Genomic DNA, 15,964 nt, shown 5'->3' with positions numbered 1-15,964 from the left:
GGGGTTTCTTCTGGCCTTAAAGTCTGAGTCTTGCAGACAAGTGCTATCTGCCCCAGTCCCCCCACCAGATATCCGCCCGAGTCCTCCCACCAGATACCTGCCACTGTGCCCAACAATGTAAGCATGTTAGCTGGATGTTGCTATAAAAACATTTAGCAGCAAAATAGTTAACGTTGAGTTTGCCATCACTAGGTTTCAGAGTTAACAGGGGTGGAGCTGAAGTGTGCAGTTCATCGCTAATGTTTGAGATTCTCTGCAGATTCAGGGACCATCTACACTAGGAAAGCGATTTGTTTCAGGCAGCAGATCCCCTTGAAGCGGTGACTGAAAATAGCTTAACCGTTTCAACAGCATTACAGACTATAATGAATAAGGTGCTTTTTTTTTTTTTTTTTTAAAGAACTTCATTATGCGATACAAAGGCCCCTCTGAGTACTGGATTGGCCTGAAGCGAGTATCGGCGCAGCTCTGGCAATGGGTGAATGGCGAACAGTTCAACAACCTGTGAGTCCTTTTCTAGCTAGTCACGTTGTTGGGTTCCGAATGGGAAAAGGGCTGCATTCAGGCAGGTAAAAAAATTAGTTATTCCCAAAACATGGGTTACTTTTCTCCTTCGTGACATTTCCCCGGGTCTTTGGGGCTCATCCCCCATCGCTGACCTAGCAGATCAGCAGGCTGCATGCCCTTCCCCAGGCTCCAACCCTCTAATGCGCGGCTTAGGTGGAAATGAAAGACCCAGGTATTTTTCTGAAAAGTTCAGTGGGGATTTAAGCCCAGATTTTAAAGGTACTTCAGCATTGCAAAGCCGAAATAATTTTAGGAACATGAGTCACTTTCAGAAGTGACTTAGGCTCAGAGGCGGATTAAGGTTTTGTGGGGCCCTGGGCCAGATCAAGTGAGGGCCCCTCCCCACCCCTTCCACCTGCAGTCCCGCCCGGCCCCGCCAGCGCTCTTGCTGGGGAAATGAGGTCAGGGCGCGGGGGCTTGCCTCGCTCCGCCCACCTGGCGCTCCTGCTAGGGAGTGAGGGGAAGCCCCCACACCCTGACCCTGCTCCCTGGCACGAACGTTGGGCAGGTGGGGCAGGGCACAGGGGTGCCTCAATTTGCAGGGACCCCTAGGCAATGGCCTCATTGGCCCAGTGGCTAATCTGCCACTGCACCTGCTCCTAAGTCACTTGGGCCTCGCAATGTTGAGCAGAGGAGCAGTATAAATAACTAAATAACTTTCTGGAGCTTAGCCCTTCCTCCTCCTCCCTAGCAAAAAACAGTAGGAAGAGAGTCTCCAGTGCCCATGCTGAGTTAATGCCAGTGGCTGCTGATGAGGAATCTGGCAGGACAATCCCTGAGGTCGTAGCTATGCTGCAGAAATAACCACGTTTGTGACCCAGCTACGTTAAAAAGTGTCTTGCATTGCCAGTGTGGACAAAAGATAGTTCCTTAACCCTACTGGAGATCAGCATTTTAGTCTCTTCCTCCCCACCCTTCTTGCCAGGAAGAGTTCGAGTGGAATGAGTGATGCAGGAAGGGGGCGATCCTGAGGGGTTTCACTGGATGGGCCCGTCCGATGGGGCACATGCCCGGCCCCTGCCAGACTCTAATCACCAGGGCATCTCCTTCGCAGGTTTACAGTAAGAGGAGAAGGCGACTGCGCATACCTGAGCGACGGCTTTGCCACTTCGTCGTGGTGCTCCACGAAACGCTACTGGATCTGCAGCGAACCCGACGGGATGCGAAGGGAGGACGCGATGCCAGGGGACTGAAGGGCGAAGCTTGGGGAAACGCCTCCAGACCCAGCTGCCTTACACTCCAAACATCGCTCAAGAAGATCCTTGATAGAGCTTGACAGTTGTTTTTTTTTTTAATAAGCCTCTCTTTTGATTTTCTCTGTGTTGTGGCCCCTGTATAATCCTCTCCTTCCTGGTTGTGTACTAAAACCTGGTCTACACTTAAAGCTTAAAACTCACTCCTGAATGCTGTAGTTAGGCCGACGTAACCCCCAGTGTAGTCGCAGCTAAGTTGCCCTCGCTACCGTCACTTGGGAAGGCAGAGTTCTTACAGTGACGGAAAACCCTCTTCTCCCATGGTAGGAGATATCTATGCTCTGGGGCTATGCCAGCGTAGTCCGCCGCCATGTCCCCATACCGTAGATACGGATAAAACCCCTTCCCAGCTTCCACTGCTGCTGTCTGTCAGGGGGTGTCTACACCTCAATGAGGGTACGTGGGGGTTACGCTACCCACCCAAGTCTTTACCCAGGGTTCCAGCCTGCGCAGCTGCGGCATCATTGCTCCAGTGCTAGCTAGATTAAAATTAGCTTGTGTACGTCTACATTAATTGCAGCCAGACCCTGTGCTTGCAATGTAGACGTACCCGCAGCTCTGCTGGGCCGGCTGGGCGGGGAGGCAGCACAATCGAAACAATCTTAAATAGCAACAGGGTAAGAAAATCCACAGCAAGCAGAGATGTGAAACACAACATCCTCCCAAGGGAAGGAAGCTGCGGCAAGACACAAGCAGCCAGGCTGTGGGTTTTCTTCGGCGGTTGCAGAGCCAGGCTCCATTCGCTCATGCTGTCTCCCGACACCGAGCAACAAAGTTGTAAGTTAAAGCTAAATGGGACCGGGATCTGAACTCACCAAAAGGCCCTTTGTTGATGCTCATTCAGAGCTACCTCCTGCATAGGGTCGACTGGGGTGTGTTGTCTCCCGGATCAAAACGTAGTTGTTCCATCTTTGATGGAGAGTCTCCGTTGTGGAGCCAAGAAGATAATTAAGGAGGGCCAGAAATGAGAGGCAGGTTCAAATGGAAATCGAAATGTCTGCATGTTTGAGAGTGTTAGGGCCTTGCTGGGCTTATTGAGACTGGAAAGGGAAGGCCAGGCATGCGTGCCAGAAGTTGATAACTAGCGAGATGAGCTAGCAGAGCAGGTAGAGAGGCGGCTGCGGAGATGCCGAGGAGCGGCGTCTGCCCTCGTGAGAAGGCAGCCGGTTTTGTACTCTGTAGTAGCAATGCGTCACCAGTGCGTTCCAGCGACAGGAATTTGCCTGCAAACTCCTAGGCAGAGCAAATGCCTTTTACTTTAATTGAGGCCTCTTTACGAGTTCCAGGCAGAGAAGCTGGAAGCGCGGCTCCCGGCACTCTGAGCCTGTCCACACTGGCGCTTTAAAGCACTCAAACTTGCTGCATTCGGGGGGGGGGGGGGGCAGTGTTTTTTCACACCCCTGAGCCAGGAAGTTAGAGCGCTTTGTTTTGCCAGTGTAGACGTGGCCTTAGATAAGTACAAAGGTCAACGTGGTCAAACCCTAAGACGTAGAGTTTTTAGATGCTGCAAGGTTCATTTTTTAAGTGTTGCTTAAGAGTTTAATTCCCCTTGGACTCCTTTGCAAGCCAAGTTAAGAGTACTTTTGTGGAGGACAAGATGTGTATTTTCCCCTAGTTTGGGTATTTTGTAGCTGCATCATCTGTTCAAACCATGGGAGGCTGAATCTAAATAATTGAAATGTGGAAAGTCTCACAACTCATGAAAATTAATCGGGTGATGCCATGGAGTGTTCACCTCTTTAACAATTTGCTGTTCACTACTTTTGTTTTATGAAGTTTGATATGACTTAGTCATTCCTATAAGCTAACTGTAAAAGAAAAAAGCACCTTATTTTTCCTTCTGTTGTAATTTGCTCATAGTCATTGCTCATAAAGTTTCAGGCTGGGGGGTACCTCTTGTTTTGTTTAATCTGTCTCCCCTCCTTCTCACTTAGAGACAATGGAGTATTTTCTAACGAAAAGTTTGTCAGAAAATGTCTTTGTTGAACATGAATGGATGAAACTTCATTTTCAGTGAGTTCATCTTTTACGTTTTCTGAAGTTGTTTTTTTTTTCTTTCAATTTATTATCAAAACCATTTCAGGGGGAAGCCCAACTTTTCCAGAATTTTGTAAATGTCTTGAACTGTGGAGTTTTTTTTCATTCTTCTCTCCACTTTCTGGCTGCCTTCCAACTTTTGCCAGGCGGAAACGAGTAAGAGCGTTTCCGAAAGTAATGCTTTGTGTTCAATTAACCTTTCAAAGTGAAGGTGTTCCTTAAAAAAACTACAGGAGTCCTTGTGGTACCTTAGAGACTATTGCTCAGATAAATTGGTTAGTCTCTAAGGTGCCACAAGGACTCCTGTTCTTTTTGCAAATACAGACTAACACGGCTGCTACTCGACCTTAAAAAACTACCCCCTTCACAGACCCATACAAACCCTTTCTCACTCACTGTCTCCAAAGTGGAAGAAATTGGGAATGAATAAAAACATGTAAGTGGGGAAAGAAGTTTTGCACTTAAATTGTTCCATTAGGATGTTTGAAAGGGGATATTTTTTTCCTTGTGAAAACTTTTGTAAGGCAAAATGCTGCTTTTCCAGCTAGCTCTAGTCTTTATTGTTGTTGGTCTCCTCTTATGTATTGGTTTATTTTTATTTTTTCCCCTGACCCAGTGCCATCTGCTGGGCTGGAGAAGATGCTGCAATGTTGTCTAGGTTTATTTCAGAGCGCCCTGATCTGCTGTTTAGAGACCAGGGTTGGGAGGATCAAGGTGGATTTGAGCCTTGCTGGGTGGCTCTTCCAGGCGATCCCAGTATGGAAATACCCACTGCAAGCATTAAAATAGGGGGGAAGCTAATATACCAATCAGCGATACAAACTCAATACAGGGATTATTGTACAGATTTAATGTGCCTAGCTCTGTGACTACTTGTACTTGTAATTAAAATAATTATTCAACACTCAGATGCCTGTGTTCAAGAAGATCTGTCCTCTCAGTCATACTTTCACATCTGCGCCTGCGAAGTGCAGCTCTGCGAGGTTTCCATTCATACGTGTGTTTGCATGCGGACAAGTTCATTCTGTGCGTGCACATGCCCCATGGGGGGCGCTGTTTCTCTTGTGTATTTCTAAAGCGTCCCAGCACTGACAGAGTGGAGGGTGGCGTTTTTGCAGGCCCTCCACCTTTGAGAACTTTACCCTAAGCCCGAACCTTAGTCCTGTGTTTCCCTTAATCAAATAGGGGATCTGTTAATGCCATTTAGATCAGGACAGCTTCCCTCTGGCAAATACACTTAACATCACCACTGCACATTTCACTATGAATCTGATTCTCCTTCCACACCCGACATCCAGAGCATGGGGTTGCATCCCTGACCGTCCTGGCTAATAGACATGGATGGACCTATCTTCCATGAACTTATCTAGTTCTTTTTGAACTCAGTTATACTTTTGGCCTTCACAACATCCTCTGGCAAGGAGTTCCACAGGTTGACTGTTTCCTGTGTGTAAAAATACTTCCTTTTGTTTGTTTTAAATCTGCTGCCTATTAATTTCATTGGGAGAGCTCTGGTTCTTATGTGAAAGGGTAAATAACGCTTCCTCATTGACTTTCTCCACACTGCTCATGATCTTATAGACTTCCATCCTCTCCCATCTTAGTCGTCTCTTTTCCAGCCCCAGGCTTTTTACCCTCTGCTCATATGGCAGCTGTTTCACACCCTTCATCAGATTGATCATATCTGCATTACCACGCACTGTCACACGGCAGCTGAGATAAAGCCAGCTTCCTGCGGGTCAGCCTTTGCTGATGTGTGGGAAGCCCGTTTTCCATCTGCTCGCCTTCGAGCCAGCGCTGATTGGCCGGTGTTCTCTGGTTGCTTAACTCTGGGTGCAGCCCACCCTTCCTGTGTAAAGAACAGCTGGTAGGGGAAAGACAGTGCTGCAGTTTCCTGCCTGGATGTAGGCCCCAGCTCAGTCTGTCTGCAGTGGGGTTTGCTCCCTTGCTTGGGGGGCTCCAACACTGGGATCCACAGAGAGATGTGCTGATGTCGGACGATCATCTGGCAGCCATGCACAGAAGCCAGATACCGTGATCCATCAGTCCCAGGGCTTTCTGTCTCTCTTCTCTTCACCAGCTTCCTGGCAGTCCAGCTCCCCCAGATGTGGGTGTAAGAGAAACACACGACTGATCTGGGACCATCCCCATCCCCAGTGTGACCCTACTGAGGTCAGCAGCGTGGTGCAAAAGATTAACGCATCAACTGAGCTAATTAATTGATGGATAGATTTACGCCAGAGGTTATTTGAATCCCTGCAGTGTAATAAGTTTGATGCGGATTTCCTAGCCTCCGGGGACTGCACTGGGGCAGAAGAGGTAGAAAAAGGCTAATGAAGGCCCACTCAATCCAAACTGAGACAGCCAGAGGGAGATGATTAAAAGGAAGAGCCTTGCTCACCTGCAGGCAGAGAGAGCAGATCTGAGGCTGAACTCGATTTCCCACAGAAGAGGTTAAATTTCTGTTACTTCTGGCTGCTTTGGGCGTGGGGTGCCCCAGAAAGGGGAGAAGTTCGGTAAGAGGCCCAGCTAGAGAGCGAGGTCTCTGCAACCCAGTCAGTGGTGGAGGATGGGGGGAGAAGCCCAGCTGGGCCGCTGAGGCTGAGGGCCTCACAAGGGGGCGCTCTTGTAAGGACATGCTATAACACAAACTGCATTTGGTCCTGGCGTGAGGCTCCCCATAGAGGGAATGGCAGTGGGGCATGCTCGTGCTAGGGCAGCCCTGGGCTTCTAACGCTGCGGATGGAGGGTGTGAACTAAGTTTAAGGCACTGTACACCCCGCTGTTAGGACTTGCTTTCCAATAGCAGCCAGAGGAGACTCACAGACTAAAAGCGTGTAATATTGACACCTAGCGGCCAGGAGACATTTGCTCTCCTTCTGCTAAATGGTGATGAAAGATATTGGGCGTTAGGACACGAGCCCAGCAAGGCTAGTCCAATATTCTGCCCTGGGGGTGGGGGGGGGTTGCAGAGCGAACCTAGGGGAGAGGTTTGCATTTGAGACCCCGGAGAGCTAAAGCCAATGCTCACTCCACAGCACGTTGGAGCTTCTGAAGAAGCCAGGAAGGTTCCCCATGGGTTAAAAAAATTCAGACAGCTGTGATTTATTATTACATGTGTTGCAGTCACACCAAGTCTTCAGCAGAGATCAGTGCCCCCCCCGGTGCAAAGATAAATGAGACACACTCTCTTGGCTGCATAGCTTACAACCTACAGAGATCAGAGGGGTAGCCGTGTTAGTCTGGATCTGTAAAAGCGGCAATTGTCCTGTGGCCCCTTATAGACTAACAGACATCTTGGAGCATAAGCATGCATGCATCTGAGGAAGTGGGTATTCACCCACGAAAAAGCTTATGCTCCAATACGTCTGTTAGTCCATACGGTGCCACAGGACTCTTTGCCAATCTACATAGACACTTTTTCACAGACAAGAGGGACAGGGAAGAGAGGCACAGAGATAAATACAATAATAAAACCGCTTTTGTCATAAATATAACGGGAAGGGTAAACACCTTTAAAATCCCTCCGGGCCAGAGGAAAAACCCTTTCACCTGTAAAGAGTTAAGAAGCTAGGATAACCTCACTGGCACCTGACCACAATGACCAATGAGGAGACAAGATACTTTCAAAGCTGGAATGGGGGGAGAAACAAAGGCTCTCTCTGTCTGTGTGATGCTTTTGCCGGGAACTGAAAGGAATGGAGTCTTAGAACTTAGTAAGTAATCTAGCTAGAGATGCCTTAGATTCAGTTTTGTTGAAATGGCTGATAAAATAAGCTGTGCTGAATGGAATGTAGATTCCTGTTTTTGTGTCTTTTTGTAACTTAAGGTTTTGCCTAGAGGGATTCTCTGTGTTTTGAATCTGATTACCCTGTAAGGTATTTACCATCCTGATTTTACAGAGGTGATTCTTTTACTTTTTCTTCTATTAAAATTCTTCTTTTAAGAACCTGATTGCTTTTTCATTGTTCTTAAGATCCAAGGGTTTGGGTCTGTGTTCACTGATGCAAATGGGTTAGGATTTTTATCAAGCCTTCCCCAGGAAAGGGGGTGTAGAGTTTGGGGAGGATTTTGCGGGGAAAGACGTTTCCAAGTGGGCTCTTTCCCTGTTATATATCTGTTAGACGCTTGGTGGTGGCAGCAATAAAGTCCAAGGGCAAAAGGTAAAATAGTTTGTACCTTGGGGAAGTTTTAACCTAAGCTGGTAAAAATAAGCTTAGGGTGTTTTCATGCAGGTTCCCACATCTGTACCCTAGGCCAATCTACATAGAAACTTTTTCACAGACAAGACGGACAGGGGAGAGAAGCACAGAGATAAACACAATAATAAAACAGCTTTAAAACAATTAAAATCACATTTACGTATGATTAAGGCTACGATTCTGTCATGGGTATCTTTATTAAAAGTCACAGACAGGATGCAGGCAATAAACAATAAATGATGGATGTCCAAACCCCACTGCCTGGGGTTGAATTACTGGAATGTTCAAGAAGTCATGGAGGGCTCATAAAAAAAAAAAATAAAAATCACAGCATCTGTGACCTCTGTGACAAACTCGTAACCTTACTTATGACAGCAAATATTACAAGGGAACATACAGGTCTAGTCAGGGCCCCATAGTGATGGGGGACACGCACACACAGTACCTGTCCCAAAGTGCTTATAATCTAGACAGAGGAAGATCTCATTTTAAAGATGGGGAATCCAACCCCAATGGCTGGATCTAGGTCCCCGGTTACAGGACCTGCTACTGCTGAGCTGGGAGAAGGAAGAGAAGAGGGACAATTGCAATAGGCTGGATTGTAAAACAAACCCGGACGGATCCCCCCACACGCAGGCTGGAAGAGAACCAGGCTTTGGAGACCAGCAGGCTGTTCAGAGGGACACTGGACTAGCTTGAAATAGAGACAGATCATTAGAGCCCTGAGCGGATACAAACATTTGGATTCGCACTGTAATTAACTTGTATCCGACCCGCGATCCGCACTCCACCTTTTAAAGTCTTTTGTTAGTCTCTACGGTGCCACAAGTCCTCCTTTTCTTTTTGCGAATACAGACGAACACGGCTGCTATTCTGACACCTTTTATAGGTGTCCACAGCAGCACCCAATCTCCCTGTCAAAGGCTTGCACGGATAGAAAAATCCAGATCCACAGCTGATCCGCAAAGATAGTAAACAACCACATCCGCGGATATCCAGTGGATTGTCCCTGGATTTGCAGGGCTGGACAGATCATCACACACTAGCTTCTCTACAACTCCCCTCTCCAACAGTGGCCAAGGACAGGTGAAACTGAGACACGTGCTCAAAGGAAAAGGCAAAACGAGTCAGAGAAACCACGTTGGCGGGGGCGGGAGGGATAGAGAGCAGCTACCTTTCAGTTTTACCCATTTTCAGGGTGATTTGCAGCTGTACGAGCTCCCAGCCCTGTAAACACCAGGCCACATGAGTAACTCTGCTCACTTGGGTCCCCGTCTTCTGATCAGCTGTGCAGAGCTGGGCTCCCAGCAGACACCACTAAACACAGATCTGGCTGCCCTCTGGGGGTAGTTCCACACCACAAGGGCTTCCTGAATCCAGGCCACCGCTGGGGCAGCGTTTTTCAGACCTGACGGTTTTCCAGGTCTTCTGCTTGCCTCCCCCTCCTGCCCAGAGCCAGGGACAGAACCCAGGAGTCCTGATTCCCAGTGCCCCCTGCGGCTCCAAAAGCAGAGGTTTTCTTCTAGTTGCGGTCCTCACTAAGAAGCTGCTTTGCTGGCCAGCAGGGAAGCGCCCATGAACTGAATGAGAAATCCTGCGTTTAGAGATCGCCTTTCACTGAGGCTTAGAGGCCAAGGAAAAGCCTGGGGGATGTATTATCAAAGACAGCAGCACCCGCACCCCCTAGGAGCTCTGAGACTCATCCCCCCGCCCAGCACTTCCAGAACTGTTTGCTTCTCCTCCCTGAACACAGACCAGCCATTCTGGAGGGCAAGGCCCCCGCAAGGCACTGCTACAAAGGAAGTTCACAACTTACCTGCTTGAAGACCCCCCACTTTCTGTGCCGCATCCCCTGCAGATGACCCTCCCCCCCCAGCCATCTCCCCCTCTCTGAGCACAAGGAGTGCTCTGAACTCCCCATATTCCAAGCCAGGCAACACAAGCCCCTAGATAGCTAGATGACCAAAAGCCCGCGATTTAGTCTGGAAGAAGAGTGGTGATTGGCTATCATTAGCGTACTGTCCCCTGACTGGACACAGGGTAGGGCCGTTGTATCGAGTAGCAGAGAACAGAGCTGTCGCTCACGAAAGCTTATGCTCAAATGAATTGGTTCGTCTCTAAGGTGCCACACGTCCTCCTGTTCTTTTTGCGAATACAGACTAACACGGCTGCTACTCTGAAAAGAGAACAGAGTGTAGCAAATTAACAGTGATCAGCATGACGGGCGGGAAACCACAGGGCTGGGAGGGGCCCCAGCTGGTCTCTTATGTATTTAGACAGCTGCTGTGTATTCCCTCCCAAACACCTTGGGGTTAAATCAGCGGTAGCTCTATAGGAATCCATGGGCCAGATCCCCGGATGAACCCACTACGCTAACCATTAGACCGCACTCCCTGCTCAAAGCCAAGGATGGACCCGCCAGCCAGTAACTGCTCCCCTGCGTGCTGCTGTCTAGGAAGTAGTTTGTATCACCCGCTGCCAATGGGCGTGTGTCTCCATAATAACTAGACTGTTTGTGGCCATCTAGTTTGCCTGCCTGAATGACGCAGGTCAGAGAACCGCACCCCCCAAAAATTCCTAGAGCAGATCCGCCCTGGGCACATTTCCAGGCCACTGGGCATGAGAGAGGGGCCTGGAATTCCCCTCTTCCCCAGCTGTAATAAATAAAAAACAGGGTGCCCGGTTCCACCCACTTGAGGGAGGAGCATAGCCCTGGTTTTGCTTGATCTCTTCTGCTTCTTGAGGAGAGGAGCATGGGCTGCTGCATCTGTTTTCTCTCCTGACAGTGGAGGTGTTTTCAGGGTATTGCTGTGTCTATCCATACTGCCCTGGGGCCCCAGTAATCCCTCCCTCTAGTCTAGTCTGTAAATTCTTGTACCACAGCCCACGGGATTACCGGTGCTTGCCTAGAGCAGTGGTTTTCAACCAGGGGTACATGTATGTACCCCTGGGGGTACGCAGAGGTCTTCCGGGGGGACGTCAACTCATCGAGGTATTTGCCTAGCTTTACAACAAACTAAAATTTCATACAGGCCATGACTTGTTTTTACTGCGCTACGTACTAAACACTGAAATATAAGTACAATGTTTCTATTCCAATCAATTTATTTTATAATTCTATGGTAAAAAATGAGAACGTCAGCAATTTTTCAGTAACGTTGGGCTGTGACGCTTTTGTATTTTTATGTCTGATTTTATAAGCAAGTAATTTTTAGGTGAAGTGAAACTGGGGCATACGGAAGACAAAGCAGACTCCTGAAAGGGGTACCGTCGTCTGGGAAGATTGAGAGCCACTGGCCTAGAGGACAGTGAGGGTACGTCTACACAGCAAAGAAAACCGTGTGGCTGGCTCCTGCCGGCTGACTTGGGATCTCGTGGCTTGGGCGGTGGGGCTGGTTCATTGCCATGTCGACTTCTGGGCTTGGGCTCTGGGACCCTCCCACCTGTAGGGTCCGGGAGCCTGGCCTCCAGGCTTAGCCCAGGTGCCTACACAGCAATGGTGCAGCCCTGAAAGCCTCAATCAGGTGGCACAGGCCAGCCCCAGGTGTCTAGTTGCTGTGTAGACATGCCCTGAGTTTCAAGCAGGCACCAGGCTGGGTCTGGCACCACATGGCCTGGCCGACTGTCTCCGTATTTATCCTGTGCTCATCCTACCGCCTTCCTCAGTCATCCCCACTGAGTCAGAGTCACCCAGGGAACAGCCAGACACAGGGAAACATGAGTCACCCATATGTGACGGTGCAGAATTTGAGCAGTGGTGTTGTAGCCGTGTCAGTCCCAGGATATACAAGGTGGGTGAGGTGAAATCTTTTACTGGATCAACTTCTGCTGGGGAGAGAGATGAGCTTCTGAGCTACACAGAGCTCTTCTTCAGGGCTGGAGAAGGTTCTCCCAGCCTCACAGCAAAATGCAGGTGGCCGAGGTCGCTGTGACGCCGGGAGCGTCTTACCCAGGCCTGACGGAGATCTCCGTGTGCCCCAAAAGCTTGTAAAACAGGAAGATGTAACACAGAAACCATTGCGCTTGTGCCTGCATCCCAGTGCCTCAACCAGACAGCCTCAGTTTCCCCCTCTGTGAAATGGCACTAATGATTCTGCCCTCCTTTGTAATGTGCTAGGAGATCTATTTTATGAAAAGCGCCAGGTACAAGCTAGGTATGATTAATTATCATTATGATTATTACTAAAGATTGTGAGGTGTTCAGATACTCCGATAAGGGGAATCCTGTGGGAAAGTTCACCTTTTTCTGCAGCATGGGGCATGGGCCACTTGTAGCTTTAAGCTAGAGTGAATTGTGGATTCTCTGTAACTTGAAGTCTTTAAATCATGATTTGAGGACTTCAGTGACTCAGCCAGGGGTTAGGGGTCTGTTACAGGAGTGGGTGGGTGAGGTTCTGGAGGTCTAGAAGATCATGATGGTCCCTTCTGGCCTTAAAGTCTGAGTCTTGCAGACAAGTTATATCTGCCCCACTTCCCCATCAGACATCCTCACCAGTACCCCACTAGATACCTGCCACTGTGCCCAACAGCAGTGAGTAAACATCTTAGCTGAATGTTGCTATTAAAACAATTAGCAGCAAAATAGTTAACATTGAGTTGGACACCATTAGGTTTCAGAGTTAACACAAGTGGTGCTGAACTGTGCAGTTCACCGGTAATGTATGAGGCTCTCTGCAGATTCAGGGACCATCTACTCTATGAAAGCGATTTGTTTTAGGCAGCAGGTCCCCTTGAAACAGTGACTGAAAATAGCTTAACCATTTCAACAGCATTACAGACGATAATGAATAATGTTTTTTGGGTTTTTTTTTAAAGCAGTTCATTATGCGATATAAAGGCATCTCTGAGTTCTGGATTGGCCTAAAGCGAGTATTGGCACAGACCTGGCAATGGGTGAATGGCGAACAGTTCAACAATCTGTGAGTCCTTTTCAAGCTAGTCACTTTGTTGGGTTCCAAATGGGAAAAGGGCTGAACTCGGGCAGATTAAAAAAATTTGCAAAAAGAAAAGGAGTACTTGTGGCACCTTAGAGACTAACCAATTTATTAGAGCATGAGCTTTCGTGAGCTACAGCTCACTTCATCGGATGCATATCGTGGAAACTGCAGCAGACTTTATATATACACAGAGAATATGAAACAATACCTCCTCCCACCCCACTGTCCTGCTGGTAATAGCTTATCTAAAGTGATCATCAGGTGCCCACCTGATGATCACTTTAGATAAGCTATTACCAGCAGGACAGTGGGGTGGGAGGAGGTATTGTTTCATATTCTCTGTGTATATATAAAGTCTGCTGCAGTTTCCACGATATGCATCCGATGAAGTGAGCTGTAGCTCACGAAAGCTTATGCTCAAATAAATTGGTTAGTCTCTAAGGTGCCACAAGTACTCCTTTTCTTTTTGCGAATACAGACTAACACGGCTGTTACTCTGAAACCTTAAAAAAATTTGTTACTTCCAAAATCACGCTGATTACTTTTCTCCTTTGTGACATTTCCCCCCAGCTTTTGGGGTTCATCCCCATTGCTGACCTAGCAGATCAGCGGGCTGCATGCCTTTCCCCTCTAACGGGCAGCTTAGGTGGAAATGAGAGACCCATGGTATTTCCTGAAAAGTTCAGTAAGGATTTAAGCCCAGATTTTAAAGGTACTTAAGCGTTACTCAGAATTTCAAAGCCTAAATAACTTAGGAACATAAGTCTCAGTTTCAAAAGTGCCTTAGGCATGTAAATCACTTAGGCCTTGCACTGCTGTGCAGAGGAGCAGTGCCTAAATACCTTTCACAATCTGGACCTTAGCCCTTCCACCTCCTCCCTAGAGGGGAAGAAAGTGGGAAGAGAGTCTCCGGTGCCCATGCTGAGTCAATGCCAAGTGCAGAATGGCTGCTGGTGAAGAATCTGGCAGGATAATCACTGAGGTCGTAGCCGGGCTGCAGAAATAACCATGCTTGTAACCCGGCTATGTTAAAAGAGTTAGGTGTCTTGCATTGCCAGTGTGGACGGACGACCATTCCTTAACCCTGCTGGAGATCAACCTGTTAGTCTCTTCCTCCCCACCCCTCTTGCCGGGAAGAGTTCGAGTGGAATGAGTGATGCAGGAAGGGGGCGATCCTGAGGGGTTTCACTGGACGGGCCCCTCTGTCGGGGCCCATACCTGGCCCCAGCCCGACTCTAATCACCCGGGCGTCTCCGTCGCAGGTTTACGGCAAGAGGAGGAGGCGACTGCACGTACCTGAGCGACGGCTTTGCCACCTCGTCGTGGTGCTCCACGAAGTGCTACTGGATCTGCAGCGAGCCGGACGGGATGCGAAGGGAGGACACGATGCCGGGCGACTGAAGGGCGAAGACTGGGGAAACCCCTCAAGGCCTGGCTGCCTGACTCTCTCCAAACATCGCTCCAATAAGATCCTCAATTGAGCTTGACAGATTTTTTTTTTTTTTTTTTTGGTAAATAATCCTTTTTTCTAACTTGCTCTTTATTGTGGCCCCTGTATAGCCCTCTTAGTCCTGGTTGCGTAACTGAGACCTGGTCTACGCTTAAAACTTAAAACTCGCTCCGGAATGCTGTAGCTAGGCCGACTTAACCCCCAGTGTAGACGCAGCTCAGTTGCCCTCGCTACCGTCACTGGGAAGGCAGTGTTCCTGCAGTGATGGGGAAACCCCTTCCCCCACGGTAGGATGTGTCTGCTTTGGGGTTATGCCAGCGTAGTCTGCTGACATGTCCCCATACTGTAGACATGGATTAAAACCCCTTCCCGCCTCCCCCTGCTGTTGTGGGTGCGTCTACACTGCAGTAGGGGTATGTGATAAAAGCAATGAAGGGGCAGCAGCACTGGGCTAGTCGCCCAGGTCTTTACCCTGGGTTCCAGCCCGTGCTTCTGTGGCATCATTGCCCCAACCCTAGCTAGACTGAAATTAGCATGTGTATGTTTTACGTCTACATTAATGGCCACCAAACCCTATGATTGCAGTGTGGACATACCCGCAGCTCCGCTGTGCTGGCCGAGCAGGAAGGCAGCGCTGCCTGAGGACAAGCTTAAACAGCAACCGGCTAAGAAAATCACCCTCCCTAAGGAAGGAAGCTGCGGCAAGACACAAGCCGCCGGGCTGTGGGTTTTCTTCGGCGGTTGCAGAACCAGGCTCTGTTCGCTCCCGCGGTCTCCCAACACCGAGAAACAAAGTTGGGAGTTAAGGCGAAATGGGACCGGGATCTGAACTCCCCAACGGGCCCTTTGTTGAGGCGTCTAGTGATGCCTCCTGCATAGGGTCCACTGTGTTGTGTTGTCTCCCAGATCAAAACGTGGGAGCTGCATCTTTGACGGAGAGTCTCCATTGTGGAGCCAAGAAGATAATTAAGGAGGGCCAGAAATGGAGGCAGGTTCAAGTGGAAATCGAAATGTCTGTATGTTTGAGAGTGTTAAGGCCTTGCTGGGCTCATTGAGACTGGAAAGGGAAGGCCAGGCATGCGTGCAGGCCAGAAGAAGTTGATAACTAGCTAGGTGTGCGAGCAGCAAAGTTATGGAGTTGCCGGCACCCTGTGAAGAAGCTGTGGAGCTGTCCAGGAGAAGTGTTCACTTTGTGAGAAGGCAATGGGTCTGTACTAGCAATAGGAATTGTGGGTCGCTGTCACCCTCGTATCCCACCCACAGGAATTTGCTTACAAACTCATAGGCAGAGCGGATGCCTTTTAATCTAACAGAGTTATCTTTCAAGGTGAGTTCGAGGCAGAGAAGCTGAGGTCTGTAGAACCCTTTTGATTGCACTTGACTTTCCCCGTGATCAAGTTTTTAATCAGTAAGCAAAACAAACTGCAAAATCTGATTCAGGGTAAGCAGGTGGGTTTCCTGACCTTGCTAAAGAAACTTAGATAAGGGCAAAGATCAATATGTGCATAAAACTCTAAG

At 48.8% G+C, this 15,964-nt stretch overlaps 1 protein-coding gene across 2 annotated transcripts in view; it reads left to right on the top strand.

The window, feature by feature from the left end:
• The window catches only part of LOC311530393 (C-type lectin domain family 2 member B-like), a 48,439-nt gene that overhangs the window by 9,488 nt on the left and 22,987 nt on the right, over nt 1-15,964 (top strand). The window contains exons 5-6 of one of the 2 annotated variants that reach the window (XR_014713988.1): nt 401-504; nt 1,622-2,597. Coding sequence is in view for 1 of the 2 variants with exons in the window: in XM_084646944.1 (XP_084503070.1) it covers nt 401-504; nt 1,622-1,760 (243 nt within the window). In the remaining variant the exon portion in view is untranslated. Of the gene's footprint in view, nt 1-400; nt 505-1,621; nt 4,755-15,964 lie in introns of those variants that run through there. The other variant, XM_084646944.1, reaches the window with a different exon arrangement.

Source organism: Lepidochelys olivacea (genome assembly GCF_965140295.1).
Source record: "Lepidochelys olivacea isolate rLepOli2 genome assembly, chromosome: 14".
NCBI lineage: Eukaryota > Metazoa > Chordata > Testudines > Cheloniidae > Lepidochelys > Lepidochelys olivacea.
The sequence above is the reverse complement of the archived record's forward strand: the minus strand, read 5'-3'. Positions and strand labels throughout refer to the sequence as shown.